Here is a 14173-nt window from a genome sequence, read left to right on the forward strand (position 1 = left end):
TAATGTAACGTACATTTTGTAATATCACGTACATTTTGTAATATAACGTATATTTTGTAATGTAACGTACATTTTGTAATATCACGTACATTTTGTAATGTAACGTACATTTTGTAATATAACGTACATTTTGTAATGTAATGTACATTTTGTAATATAACGTATATTTTGTAATGTAACGTACATTTTGTAATATCACGTACATTTTGTAATATAACGTACATTTTGTAATGTAACGTACATTTTGTAATATCACGTACATTTTGTAAGATAACATACATTTTGTAATGTAACGTACATTTTGTAATGTAACGTACATTTTGTAATATCACGTACATTTTGTAAGATAACGTACATTTTGTAATATCACGTACATTTTGTAATATAACGTATATTTTGTAATGTAACGTACATTTTGTAACATCACGTACATTTTGTAATGTAACGTACATTTTGTAATGTAACGTACATTTTGTAATATAACGTATATTTTGTAATGTAACGTACATTTTGTAATATCACGTACATTTTGTAATGTAACGTACATTTTGTAATATAACGTACATTTTGTAATGTAATGTACATTTTGTAATGTAACGTACATTTTGTAATATCACGTACATTTTGTAATATCACGTACATTTTGTAATGTAATGTACATTTTGTAATGTAACGTACATTTTGTAATATCACGTACATTTTGTAAGATAACGTACATTTTGTAAGATAACGTACATTTTGTAATATCACGTACATTTTGTAAGATAACGTACATTTTGTAATATAACGTACATTTTGTAATGTAACGTACATTTTGTAATATCACGTACATTTTGTAAGACAACGTACATTTTATAAGGTAAATACATTTTGTAAGCTTTTGTATATTTGGTGGACTGGACCACGATTGGTAAACTGATGTATGTTTGATAAACTAACATAAATTTGATGATTCAGCGTAGTTGTAAGATAATGTAAATCTTGTGAGGTAACATACGTTTGGTAAACTAACGTACAACTGTTAAGCTAATGTACATTTTAATACGCTAACATACTTTTATTTAAGCGGACATACATTTTCCTAATTTGTTCTTTTTCCACTTCAGTTTTTATGTAAATAAATTATAACATGGTAAAATTGAAATTAAGCTCTTCCCGGTTTTAATGTATTTTAGCTTTAGCTAATAAATATGAGATGTATGATCAAATGTCTGATCATGAAATTAAGGGCGGTAATGTCAAACTTTTACTTTCCACATATTTCTAAATATTTAATTCATCTTTTTCTAGAAAATTTTGCAAAACATTTTGCTCCATTTGTAGCGATCGAATTTGCCAACTTAATCTGTAGGTCAGTGTAAACTAAAAAAAAAATATCTGTTTGTACATAAACATACTCTTCGTGGAAACAATCAAGAAGAATCTTTAAAAAAAATAAGTTTTGGGGTTGTTTATTTTTTTTTTACAACTTTTTTTTTAAAACTTTATTATCTGGGTACACAACAGATTATAAATGAAAGAGACAATATAAAGTAGTACCTGCATAGGTGGCTTTGTCTTTTGTTGCAACTTTCAGGGTTGAAGCTATAAAAAAAAAAAAAAAAAAAACAATAAATAACGCAGCATTATTTATTGATTACAAAAAGGACGTCACGTTTGTGATGAAATCAAAACAGTTAATTGATTATCCGTCTCCATTTACCATCTGTTCCTTCCTCCATTGTGCTGGATGATAGCTTCTGTTTCTCTCTCTTCAGCGAGTCCACAGAGTACATAGCTGCAAGATCGTACACAGGAAATGGTTAATAATTACGCATCTCTGATCAAATCTTTTCGTAAAAACTTGTTAAACCATACCTTATACCAACTTTAAAAAAATAAAAAAAAAATAAAAAAAAAACATTGACTGCACTTTGGCTCGTTAACTCGGGCTAGCTAATTTTGCCACTTTTTTTTTTCTTAACCATATTTAGATTTTATGTAAATCCTACAACAGCAATTAATAATAAGGTTTTAAAATTAATGTTTTGCATCCTTTAGACACTCCCCCCCCCCCCCTTAGCTCAACTGCTCTCTCTGACCGCGTAGTCGTTGCCGTGGTTACCGGAGGGAGCAGCGGGCGTGGCGGACATGAACTGCTTCCCGGTGTCTTTGGCCATGACGAGCCGCTCCGTCTCCTTCTTGACGGGAGCGTTCTCCTTCTCTATCAGCACGAATTTGAAGTCTTTCCCCGAGGCCTCGTCGTTGGCGGGACTGCTGGGTCTTGCTGTCGGACGCCAACGACGCGACGTTAAACACGATAAACACATTAAACACGAATACAAGACATTCATTTTTTTTTTTACTTTAGATGATTTAACGATTGGCCGTTGTTTTTTTTATTTGTTCTTTGCTCTGCAAATGACTCGATATCATTGTAACGGACTGACGTGTCGTCCTCTCCTGATACCTCACCTGTGGTTGTGCTCATCCCTGTGACATTTTTCTGCACGCCATAAACTGTAAAAGACAAAAACAGATTTGTAGGTGGCGTTATCAGGATATTATTTGGTGACTATATTCCCCCGGATCGCCGCTTTACCGATCTGCGTGGTGGCGGCGGTGGTGGCGGGGGAGAGGAGAGCGGGGCCGGTACTGGTCAGGTTATTCTGCACGCCGTACACCGGTACTGAGGAACAGGATGAACATCGTGGTTACATCGGACAAAATGTTTTTGTTGTTGTTGTTTGTTTGTTTGTTTTTTTAAACCCCATGGAGTTGGACACGACAGGAGGAAGCTCACCGGAGCCGCCGGCAGAGAGTCCACCGCTCACAGAGGGAGAACCGAGAGTCAGGTTGTTCTGAACTCCTCCTGCACACGACAGAAACAGAACGGCTTTATTTGGTCCATCTGTCGCAGATGGCAGCAAAAACACTTAAAAAGAAAATAGTTGGATCAGATATTTTCTACCACTCATCACAAGAGTTAAAAACACAGCCACCGACATTTGCAGCGTGAGAGTGAATCACAGTGAACATTAAGGTTTTCCTGCATTTGATGGTTTAATCGTTGAACACACTTCAGGTGTTTCATGCAGCTTTAAATGTGTTTTGCGGAATGAATTCAGAGCAGAGATTCTGCATAAGAAGTAGATGTTGTACATTTTTTGATTACACATTTATTTAATCAAGACACAATGATGGACATTTTTAGTCCACGAAGGCTTTCGAAAGCAGGTTGAAATGATTAATTTAATTAAAATGATTTGGCTCATTGAAACAAGATCTTTTCATGTTTACTTTTCTTTATCAAAGTAAACAAACTCTTTGAATCTTGTTTAGTTTTCTTTATCAAAGTAAACAAACTCTTTGGATCTTGTTTAGTTTTCTTTATCAAAGTAAACAAACTCTTTGGATCTTTGTTTATTTTTCTTCATTAAAGTAAGAAACTCATTGGACCTTGTTTGCTTTCTCTTTACCAAACTAAACAAATTATTTAGAGCTTGTTTATTTTTCTTTAGCAAAGTAAACAAACTCTTTGGATCTTGTTTAGTTTTCTTTATCAAAGTAAACAAACTCTTTGGATCTTTGTTTATTTTTCTTCATTAAAGTAAGAAACTCATTGGACCTTGTTTGCTTTCTCTTTACCAAACTAAACAAATTATTTAGAGCTTGTTTATTTTTCTTTAGCAAAGTAAACAAACTCTTTGAATCTTGTTTAGTTTTCTTTATCAAAGTAAACAAACTCTTTGAATCTTTGTTTATTTTTCTTCAATAAAGTAAGAAACTCATTGGACCTTGTTTGCTTTCTCTTTACCGAACTAAACAAATTATTTAGAGCTTGTTTATTTTTCTTTAGCAAAGTAAACAAACTCTTTGAATCTTGTTTAGTTTTCTTTATCAAAATAAACAAATTCTTTGGACCTTGTTTACTTTCCCTTTCAAAAAGTAAACAAACTCTTTGGATCTTGTTTACTTTTCTGTTACAAGATAAACACATGTTTTAGACATCGTATAACCTACTACAGATATTTAATAATCTGAAATAATGTCCAGTTCATTCCCCTAAAACACGCACTAATAGTCTCACTGTTCATGTTACGGGACGTCACACGTGACTGACCTGACAGGTAAAGGCCGGAGGTCGTGGACAGATTGTTGGGGTTGGTGTTGTAACCGTGGCTGCTGCTCACACCTCCCGACCAAACGCTGCCATACTGCTCTGAAAGGGAAGACGGAGAGATGATTCACATCAAAAAAATGCTCATGTTATTGTCATCTAAAAAAAAAAAGACCTGTAACTCCACAGCACAGGAGTCACATCTGAACTTTAACCTCCGACTGATCGAACCTGTGCCGGAGCTCTCCGACAGGGTCCTGGTCTCCACGCTGGCCTTCTTGGGGATGGGCAGCGTGTTGTTGGGCGACCGAGCGGGGCTGGTGCCGGTGGAGCTTCTCCCCCTCAGCAGACGCTTCACGTCGTCCAGCTCCGTCCCTGCGGAGCGCAGCGGACGTCAGGCGGAGGACAGCTCGCGTGTTCCGTGAATGCATTTTAAAGCAGATACGTCCGAGCGGAAGAACACAAAACGTGCGTCATACTCACAACTTGCTGAAGGAGAAGCGCTCTGCAGCCTGGCTCTGATCTCGCTCTCTGGAAATCAAACCAATCGGTTGTCTTGATTACTTTAAAATATAAACAACCTACAATTCATTGCATTGACATGTCACTGATATTTATGGATTTAAGCTGTCAGGGCACCTCTGCTCTGACTTCTCCCTCTAGTGGCAAAAGTTGATGTTGCACTTGAACTTCCTGCAAAAATAGTAAAAGAAAAACACACCAATTAAGGATAGTTTGTATGTGTGTACGCAATTTAGAGTTTAATGTGAAATTTCAGTAACACTCACCATACTCCTTCCTGTTGTACTCTGGAGATGAGTTCGTGCTTGAACTTTCTGAGAACATGGAAATAAAGATCGTGAAACTCCCGCCACCTCTTCGTCAGCGCAAACAACTTGACCTTTGACCTCGGACTTACCATCAAAGACCTCCGACAGAGCTTGCGCCATGTTGGTCACGCTCTTCCTCTCCTTCGCAGCAGATGAATAAGTGATCGCTGAGGATGACGATGATCCCCTCTTCGCTTCCCCGCAACCTGCTGCGCTGTGGCTGGACTTGGTCACCGTGGAAACCGTCACGGCACCGAGTCCGAGGCCTTCCCTTTTGCTTTCTCTGCCACTGCTTGAAAAACTGTAGGACATGTTCGAGGACCCACCTCCTGCGCCAGAGGCCCCAGCGGCCCCCGATGCCGAACGACCTGCGCCTGCAGACGAGGCTCCTGCGGTGGTGATGCTGATGCCCCCGGTGCCCTTGCTGGCTCCGGATCCACCGGTTCCACCGGAGCGGGAGCTGCCGGATGTGATCAGAACGGAGCTGCTTGTGCCGCCACAGCCCCCTGACGCAGCTCCTCCACCTGACCCACCTGCGCTCGGGGAAAACTCACCTGGACGAAAAGAAATGTCTTTTTTTTTTTTTCCTCTTTTCATCTAATTTCTGAAGTGCAGATCTTGTCAAAGCGCTCATGAAACACTCTTGAGGCCGGCTTCAGTCTGATCGCCTGAATCCAAGTTTCAAGAGCATTAGGGCAGCGTTAGTATTTGACCTATAACGTGAACACTCATCTCGACTGTATTATCAAATAACAATCCCCAAGTCATCCTCTGATTCCCTGAAACCGTGTTCAAACATGTCTTTTGCCCTTTAAATCCTCCCCACTTCTTTATGAGATTGATTTATGGCACGCACAGTTGGTGCTGCCCGAGTTAATGATCTTTTTTTGTCTAATAAAAATGATAAGCCGTCAACTGGCGGGCCATTATCGCCCTCAGGAGACTCTGTATATATGACTTCAACGTATCTCCGTAGTGGCTGACCCGGCTCTATTACTAAATCTGCATCGATCAATATTTTCGAGGGTTGAGCTGCATGTGCGATGGGAGGTGTGATTCGCACAGATCATTTGTCTCCTGACTTTAACATCTTTCAGCTCATTGTTTTGGTTTTACGGCCCACATTAAAAAAGCTGTGATAAACAACAAAAATAAAATGTTGGTGAGTAGCAAGTGAACACGGCGGAGCGTTTAGCCTTTAGGTCGCCAAACACGAGTCGAAATTAATGCTGGATGTGTAAAACCAGCAACAACCTCAGAAAGAAGAACAACTTGTTTGCACTGCTTCTGGCTGACCAGAAAAAAAAAAAAAAAACTCTTATTAATGCAGATACAAAAAAAAACTTAAGCTGGTGGAACTGCATTTGGCATTTAGCAGCTAACAAGCCAGACATTTCCCTCCCTTGTAAGACCAAAACCTTTAAAAGCTCCAAAAATGGAATTTTACTTTAAAGAGAAAAAAGGTGAGGTGGTGAACAAGTGTTTAGCTTGGTAATATTATAAATTGAAGACCAAACCAGAGCTAAGAGGAGAGTGGATGAGGTTATAAAAAGTCATTGTTGTGTTTTTAGGTTCTTCTGCTGCCTCCTGGTGGCCAAAAATATATTAAAGCAGCTCTATGTTCAAAGTTCATATTCCAATTTGTGTGTAATCCAACAACAAACCGATGATCAATACGCATGTGTGAGGCGTAAAAACTTACTTTGCGATGTCCGTCGAGTAGTCGTTACTGATTTTGTGACTACTGTAAAAAAAAGAAAACATTGAAATTAATATACAAATTCATCATCTCCTGCACACATGTTTTTAGAAGGATTCATTAAAACTACTTTTCACCATTAAACTCCTGACAGACAGTAGAAGGAAGAGGCAGAAATCTCAGACACAGATATTTTAAACTTCTATTTGTAATTTGGGTGAACTGACCCTTTAAAAGCTGCCATCTAGACACTATTTTTTTTTTTAAATTCTAATCAACCTCCATAAGTGCTGTTTAATTCCCTGCATTCCCTGGTTTGCATTTCCAAACAGTTACAGACCAACATTTCTCCGATCTTACCTCTGCTGCTCCCTCCGGCCCCCCCACCAAAACTGACTGTTCTGACTGTCTTTTGATTGTCCATCCAACGCGAGCTGCAAAAAAACAGAGCATTTAATTTGATGTCTCTGGTACAAATAATGGTTTATCACGGTATATTGTGTGCAGTATAAAAGACGCAGTTTCATTGAACCGGAACATTATTACACCCCCGACACAGTATTTGCACACCGTCATATTTTTTCTGGGGTCATATTTCCTCTCCTTTGAAGTCACGTCGTCTCTTAACATAAGACTCTTTACAATCCGACATGCCATTGAATTGAAGTGTTCACCTGGAGATCTATAGACTAGGGCGTAGGTCATTGTTCACTTGATGAATGTGACTTTCCTTTAAACAAAGGAGGACTTACAGTGTAAAAGCAAACCTCCACAGAAACTTGGCTGGAGAAAGTCTGAGGTTTCATGTCCGCGGGAAATGACATCGAATTTCTTCCCATCAGTCAAACAGATGGATTGAAAAACAGCTTGATCATGGAGAGGCTTAAATACAACCAACAGAACATAAAAATGTAACTCTGCAATTATAAAACATCCTTTTAAAGCCACTATTAGTAAAAATGCACAAAAGCATGTTTTAAAGAATTAATGTTAACTTTTTGTATGTAGAAAAATTTGACAATCTTAGTTTTGGCCCATTTATCTCTGGTTTCATGTTGCGGCAATCAACCATGATGTCGCCTTCGGGTTCGGTGTTTTAGCCGTTGCCATCTTGCTATTTTGAAACCAGTAGTGACCATATTTGGACGAGCTGGGGAGGCGCGAGGAATGGATCCGACTCAATCAAGGACAATACACCCCGCCCACCTGTAGAGGAAACCTAACTGCACCACAGGCTTGTCAATCAAACAGACACGCCCCCGAACGTACCGCTTTTTGACACCTAATATCTAATTAATGACGGGATTATTTTCAGATGGACCACCAGAAAACGAATAAGGAGCGACTTAAGTGAATGGCACCGTAATAACTTGTGGAAAAAATATAGTGACTTCTTAGTATTTCATGAGAGAAGTTGAATGGGAGTCTATGGAGCCGCAGGCTTTTTAGAGCCGACCTCTAGTGGCACTCGGAGGCATTGCAAGTTTAAGGCCTGGAAGCTACGTCCACTGTTATATACAGTCTATAGGTTTGATCTGTGGGTGTGTTACACGAAATGCTACACTGGCTAATTTAAAACTAGAACGTGCAGTTTTAAAAAAACATTTTTTAACATCTTTTGGCAAAAATGTAATAGTTTCAGGAATGGACTCCTACCATGCCAGAAAAGAAAAAAAGTATGACGTTATAAAGTGAAACATTTACAAAAACATTTTGTTATAATCTAAACAAATTTACTGTTATGACAATAAATTTTCTCACGTTATAACATGACACTGGTCCTTTTTCTACTGTGGCAACAATACGCTTTCGTAGATAATAATCATATTTCAAGCGGTCTAAGAGAACACTTAACTTCTGCACCTCTTTCCTCTGTATTCAGGCTTTAGAAAAATTGAGAGGTCTGTTCATAAAGAGGGTATCCCTATTGGCTGTTCTACAAACAGCACAGATGCACGTTCACATCTCCAGATAATTTAATGGCAGAAAATCACACAAAAAAATGTGTGTTGCATGCAGATTACAGTGCTCATCTGGCGGGATGGTTTTGATATTCTAATAATTATTATTATTATACTTCCTGCAGAGAACTGCATACCCAGGCTTTAAATAATCACATCATTATTATTTCTGCTGACAAACAAATACCACAGTTTTCTGCAGGAAATAGCAGAGAGGATTCAGTCTGATGGCACAGATTGTCCTTTTATATTCAATTAGAATTACTGAACCATTAAAACACACATCAAGCAACGTTTGTGACTGGAAAAGCCACACAGCTATAAACTCTCCCCTTCAAAATAACACTACATTAATAACATTACTACAAAACATAAGGTTAACTTGCAGATTTGTAAGTTCCTCACGGCATACACACAGCGTCTGACGCTTCATGCACATTTAACACTAACTGTTTCTCACTCACAGAAACTGCTGTGCAACCACAACTCACACTTGATTACGATGCTGCAAGCGTCGCTACCTGCAAACAGACGACACTTCACCCAAAGTGCAATTTTGTATTATCATTGCGTAATGGTTTATTGTGACTCCCATATTTCCTTAGACAACTCGTTTTTAAGAATATTTATTTTGACTTTTTACTCGTATTTCTAATAAACATGCAAAACACTTAAGTTTCACCGCACGGTATCAATACATTTTCTTTAAAAGTCCTTTTCTAAAAAGAAAACCCTGCAGGTTACAAAACATATTGTAAACATTAGTCTGTCTGGCCTTCCGTTGTCAGTGTAAACATCTAAATAAATTTCAATCACAGGCTGCTGTAGAACTGTTACTGTAATTGTTTTGCTGCAGCTGTATTGAAGCACAGGTGAACAGACCTTGAACCGCACAATCATGCATCATTCCTCATAAGAGAAACAGTTTCAATCTTTGGTCAAATGTGATTTTTTTTTTGTCTGTTTGTTGGTACTTTACCTTTCAGATCACTTGCATACAAATAATCCCTTGCTCTCTCATCATCCCCCCCGCAGCAGCAGAATGAGAGTGAAGAAGTGAAGTCCAGGTCGCTGGAGGAGCGCGGTGAGATTGGATGTGCCTGCAGAGTTTATGTATTAGCTTTGTCTGACTCATAGCTTCGGTCGACAAGTTCCAACAGAGTGAGAGCAGCCGGTGACAGGCGCACTGTGGAGATGGTGCAGGAAAAATAGCCCCGGGCTCGGAGAGTAGAACCGTAAAACACGGGGGTAAAGATAGTAAAAGTGGTTGAACAATGTGTGTCGTACTAATCACTTTTGTTTGTTGCTGTGATTAGTGGTTTGTTAGAGGTGTTCAGGACTGAATGAAATATGCAGTATGAGCTTTGAGTCACACATATTCGAGGAATGTGAATGTCATAGGCCTAAATAATATTCAAAATCAGTACAAAAAAAAGTATATATTTTTGCAAAAAAAACAAACTGCAGACTGTTTGAAATTTGTAAAAAAAACCATTAAAAAATCTTTTTTCTTTGTGTTGGAATCGTGCAGTCGGAGTGTGTTGTTGACATACCTTTGGCTTTTACAGAGGCAGGGAGGCCTGACTTGCTCACTGAGCGTGGCACAGCACTCACACGGCACTTTGTCAGGTTTGTTTTTACGAAACACATTCTTCACAACAGGGTTTCCATGTTACGATCATAGACTGCATATAAAAGTGGACGTTTCTTCTGGGTCAGAAAAAATTAGTCCGATGCAGAAGTGCCCTTAAGCTGCAATACCACCGAGTGCCACTAGAGGTTTGGCTCCAAAAAGCTCCATAGACTTCCATTTAACTAGTCTCGTGATTCATCCTGTAGGGAACATGAGCATCAGTACCAAAACATCATGGCAGTCCGTCTTATATTTCACAGGGTAAGTGGAAACTTTGAGCAGCCGGTGGCACAAGAGGAACAATCAGAGGATCAACAGAGTCCGTCGGGTTCATCCTCTGGCCACCATGAATGCAAGGTTCAAAAACAGCTTAACAAGGAGATTATTGTGGAGCTAGAATAGAGAGAAGTGTCATTTTCCGATCTTGTGACGGACGTGTGATATTTTTACATCCGCTGCTTGAACAAGTCTGAAACCATCTTGAATGAAACTTGAATGACGAATGAATTCTTTTGTGACACGATGTTTCTGCTGTAACGAATGTTTGTTAATTTAACAGCAATCAAAAGACGTGATGTTTTTTTTTTCCTTCTGTCTTACGTCAGCGTTCCCGTCTGATCCGTTTTAACCTTCGATCTAACCAGCTACTGTGTTCTTGTTTTTGTCTTTAATGGGCTGAAACTGTTATAATGTCCCTCCTGGTTCGAAGCTTTTAAGCATTTAAAAAATGGATAGTTCAGGGAAAAATGAATGAGTAGCATTTAAGAATCCACACCTCGAGGCTAAATGCTGTTAGTCAGGTATGTTTTAAGTGCTGGCAAGTACGGATTCTGACTTGCATGCTTCAGGGCCTCCAGAGAGATTTATAAAAATTAGTTTCTAGCCTCAAATTAAACCAAAGAAGTCTCAATTGTGAAACGATAATTAAAGATATTTCAACACCGTTTCATGCTGCTGATCAAAAATGCTGACTTTTTAAAAAAATATTTTTATATCTATTGCCGTGTGAATCATCTTCATCCCTCCTGTACGGACACACCTGATAGCCACAGGTGTTCGTCAGGATCCCTGCACCTGAAACTTATTCCACATGAAAAATCGTTTTTAGAAAATATCGCGTGTGCCTCATTAACAGAGCTGTAAATCTTTCCCACACCTGTTTCGGTGGTTTGTCATGTTCCCCGGGTCACGTAGATGTCACAGATATTATCCTTTTTCAGAGCTATTTTATTTTAAAAGGATTCGCTTGGTTACGTTCTGCGTTTGTAAAAAAATAAAATCAGTATCCGGCAGTCCACGACAGGAGCGCATCTGTTTTATTAACTTTATCAAGTTTAACGGGAGCGAATCAAAAAGAAATGCCAACATTTTATCTCCTCAGGTGGAGAAAAATAAAAGTGGGCTCCAACCGAGCGGCAATCAACAGTGACGTCACATATTTGGATGTTTTGAATTTGTATTTAATGGGAGAAGTTGAATTGAACTCTCTGCAGCTAGAGTTTTTTTAAAAAAAGAAGTTTTTTTTATCGTCAGCCCCTAGTGGCCCTCGGTGGTAGTGCAGTTTTAGGTATCTCTGCATTGGCCTCTTTTTTTTTTTTTTTTTAGACCTGGAAGCTTTTATAAACAGTCTTTGGCTCCAGTTGCACCAAAACGCTTTTGTACTTTGACTTTTTTTCTTCGACCCTGCTCATATGGGATACTCTGACATTTTCTCTTTTTGCATCTGTTATCAAAACTTTTAAAAGGAACATTGTGACATAGCTGACCAGCAAGACAATATATATATATATATATATATATATATATATATAATTTTTTTTTTTTTTTTCATTTAGAAACGATTGAAAACATATTTTTGTTGTTTTGGACACAATCCGGAAGTTGTTTTTTTTTACTTGCAGTAGTACTTCCGGGCTAACTGGCATGGCGGCGTCCTAGCGGAAGATACCCAAACCTTGACACCAAAATAAGAGCAGCCCCGGTTTTGCAGAGCCGTCATGCATTTCAAAGACCTGTTGAGGTGGAATATGAGAATGTCTGCAGTGTACGCGGTGGGCATGTGGACCATGATCGGCTCGTACGCATATTTCAGATACACAGGTCGTTATGAGGACAGACCGGGTGAGTGATATGAAATAAACGCACACATGCTGGTCGGTAGACGAAAGTAAAGTACGCCGAATTAAAAGTTAATAGTTCGTTTCTTCCATGCATTATTAAGTATACCGACAGCTGTCACTCAATTACTTTGACACCGAAGAGATCTTTAAAATCGCATGATTCTCAGGCAGGTTCTGAACCGTCACAGGAGATGCACGTTGAGCCTGGTTCGAGTCCAAATTTATTTACATTTATGGAGGTTAAACTTCGCCGAATCAGCTGTTAATAGTTAGCAAACCTGATTACGAGATCCTGATGCATATTTCCCATTTCTGATCCCGGTTATGAGGCAGTTTTCTCTTAATTATCAGGCCGGAAAGGGAACTCGCCTGAGAATCTGCAGGCTTTTAGGATTTCTTCAAAATTGAAGTAATTCACTGATAGGTATCAGTTCATCCAGTGGTACACATGAACAAGTAACTGTTAATAGTTCATTCGGCGTTTTTTTAAATGTATAAAATGGTGCTCATGTCAGCATGTTGTCATGTTTCCATTGCGACAATAAACTTTGTTTCTTGTAAAAGTTTACAAATGTTAACACATGAAGAAGACATTTAATGGGACATTCTGGAAAATACTTTGCTGGAAAAAGAAATAATAATAATAATAATAAATAAAATAAAAAATAGCATCATGGAGGAATAAAGGAACAAGGAAATATTATATAGAAACTGCCATCAGAGAATTTGATCATGTTCTTCATTTAAAAATGATTTAAAACAATCGATTAACAAAATAGTTGCCAATCAAATTACTGTTGATCGTTTAATCAATTAATTGACAGATTTTTTTTTTTGCAGCTCCAGTGGTGTAACAACATTTAGTCACTATAGAGACTGTATTTGTATGTTGTCCTCCAGAAAATGATGTTAAAGTGTTGCCTTGTATTAAATTAGAAAGTCAGCAACACAAAATACCAACCGATAACTACATCAGTCTTTATGTTTCCCTCCATGGAAAAACAAGTGGAGCCGGTGGAGATGCTGGTGAATCCGAACGAGGTGGTGTTTGAGACCGCTTACACCAAAACTACCATCGTCTACAAGGAAGACTTTGTCCCGTACGGCACGAGGATCTACAACTTCATCAGCTCCTTCAGCGGAGGACCGGAGACCGGAGACAAGTAGCTGCAAAATGTGTGTAAATCTCTACGTATGTGTGTGTGGGAGGACATTATTATAATCTGTAAAGGAAAACCACACCCGTCCTGCTTCGATGGCGCTTCCACCGCATTTGGATGCCGGTCGACCACCGAACTATCATTACAAACTCTCACCAGGCTGCCACAAACTCTCACAATGTTTAAATAACCTCCTGTGTTTTTAAGCATGTGTGTGTGCGAGTTATCTCAGCTTCAGAGTGCAGCTTCCACACTTGCACTTATTTAAAATAAAGCTACTTATATCTAGTCGATCGAGTGTACAGTCACGTTCGGAAAATGTTGCATATGTCCTATTTAAACAAGCAAACGCGGAGTTGTCTATTTGTACATGCACATATTTATATATATGTGGGTAAATTCGATGATGTTTCTTAAGATGAAGAGTTAAAGGAACACGATGTGGTTCCTTCTTGTATGACCTGATCATGTCAGACACTTACATAAACAAAAAAAAACAAAAAAACTGCACACTGCAGACGTGTTGTTGAACCTATGAAGTGTCATGACACGGAACATGTTGGCAAAAAATTAAAGCGTCATTTTTATCGGCAGAAATCTACATTCAAGGCTGATTCCAATATTATTTTGTACCGCCTCATAAATATAGGTTTATATATTATTAGATCAAA

The 14173-nt window shown here is 38.6% G+C and overlaps 2 protein-coding genes across 2 annotated transcripts in view; one reads left to right on the forward strand and one right to left on the reverse strand.

The window, feature by feature from the left end:
- Positions 1-7333, reverse strand: part of LOC138208647 (collagen alpha-1(XVII) chain-like) — an 18691-nt gene extending 11358 nt beyond the window's left edge. Inside the window, exons 1-13 of the mRNA XM_069166710.1 lie at positions 7303-7333; positions 5019-5462; positions 4888-4935; positions 4739-4792; positions 4583-4630; positions 4331-4474; positions 4103-4201; positions 2783-2848; positions 2582-2668; positions 2455-2499; positions 2105-2266; positions 1703-1777; positions 1540-1584 (exon numbers count right to left, since the gene is read on the reverse strand). Coding sequence (XP_069022811.1) covers positions 1540-1584; positions 1703-1777; positions 2105-2266; positions 2455-2499; positions 2582-2668; positions 2783-2848; positions 4103-4201; positions 4331-4474; positions 4583-4630; positions 4739-4792; positions 4888-4935; positions 5019-5462; positions 7303-7333 — 1348 coding nt within the window. The remainder of the gene's footprint in view (positions 1-1539; positions 1585-1702; positions 1778-2104; positions 2267-2454; positions 2500-2581; positions 2669-2782; positions 2849-4102; positions 4202-4330; positions 4475-4582; positions 4631-4738; positions 4793-4887; positions 4936-5018; positions 5463-7302) is intronic.
- Positions 7334-12142: 4809 nt separating this feature from the next.
- LOC138209152 (small integral membrane protein 26-like) lies at positions 12143-14103 on the forward strand. Its single transcript, XM_069167537.1, has 2 exons — positions 12143-12343; positions 13349-14103. The coding sequence occupies exons 1-2, from the start codon at positions 12220-12222 to the stop codon at positions 13507-13509; spliced, it is 285 nt and encodes a 94-aa protein (XP_069023638.1). The 5' UTR covers positions 12143-12219; the 3' UTR covers positions 13510-14103.
- The last annotated feature ends 70 nt before the right edge of the window (positions 14104-14173 follow it).

Source organism: Embiotoca jacksoni, unplaced genomic scaffold (genome assembly GCF_022577435.1).
Source record: "Embiotoca jacksoni isolate LCO1_2020_lvr unplaced genomic scaffold, fEmbJac1.0.p SCAF_4, whole genome shotgun sequence".
In the NCBI taxonomy this organism is placed as follows: Eukaryota; Metazoa; Chordata; class Actinopteri; family Embiotocidae; genus Embiotoca; species Embiotoca jacksoni.

What these genes read in the sequence shown, in the direction of transcription:
- LOC138209152 (XM_069167537.1), top strand. Translation starts at nt 12,220, where the DNA reads ATGCATTTCAAAGACCTGTTGAGGTGGAATATGAGAATGTCTGCAGTG. An exon ending in TCGTTATGAGGACAGACCGG is followed by an intron (nt 12,344 to 13,348) that starts GTGAGTGATATG and finishes TGGAAAAACAAG; the next exon opens with TGGAGCCGGTGGAGATGCTG.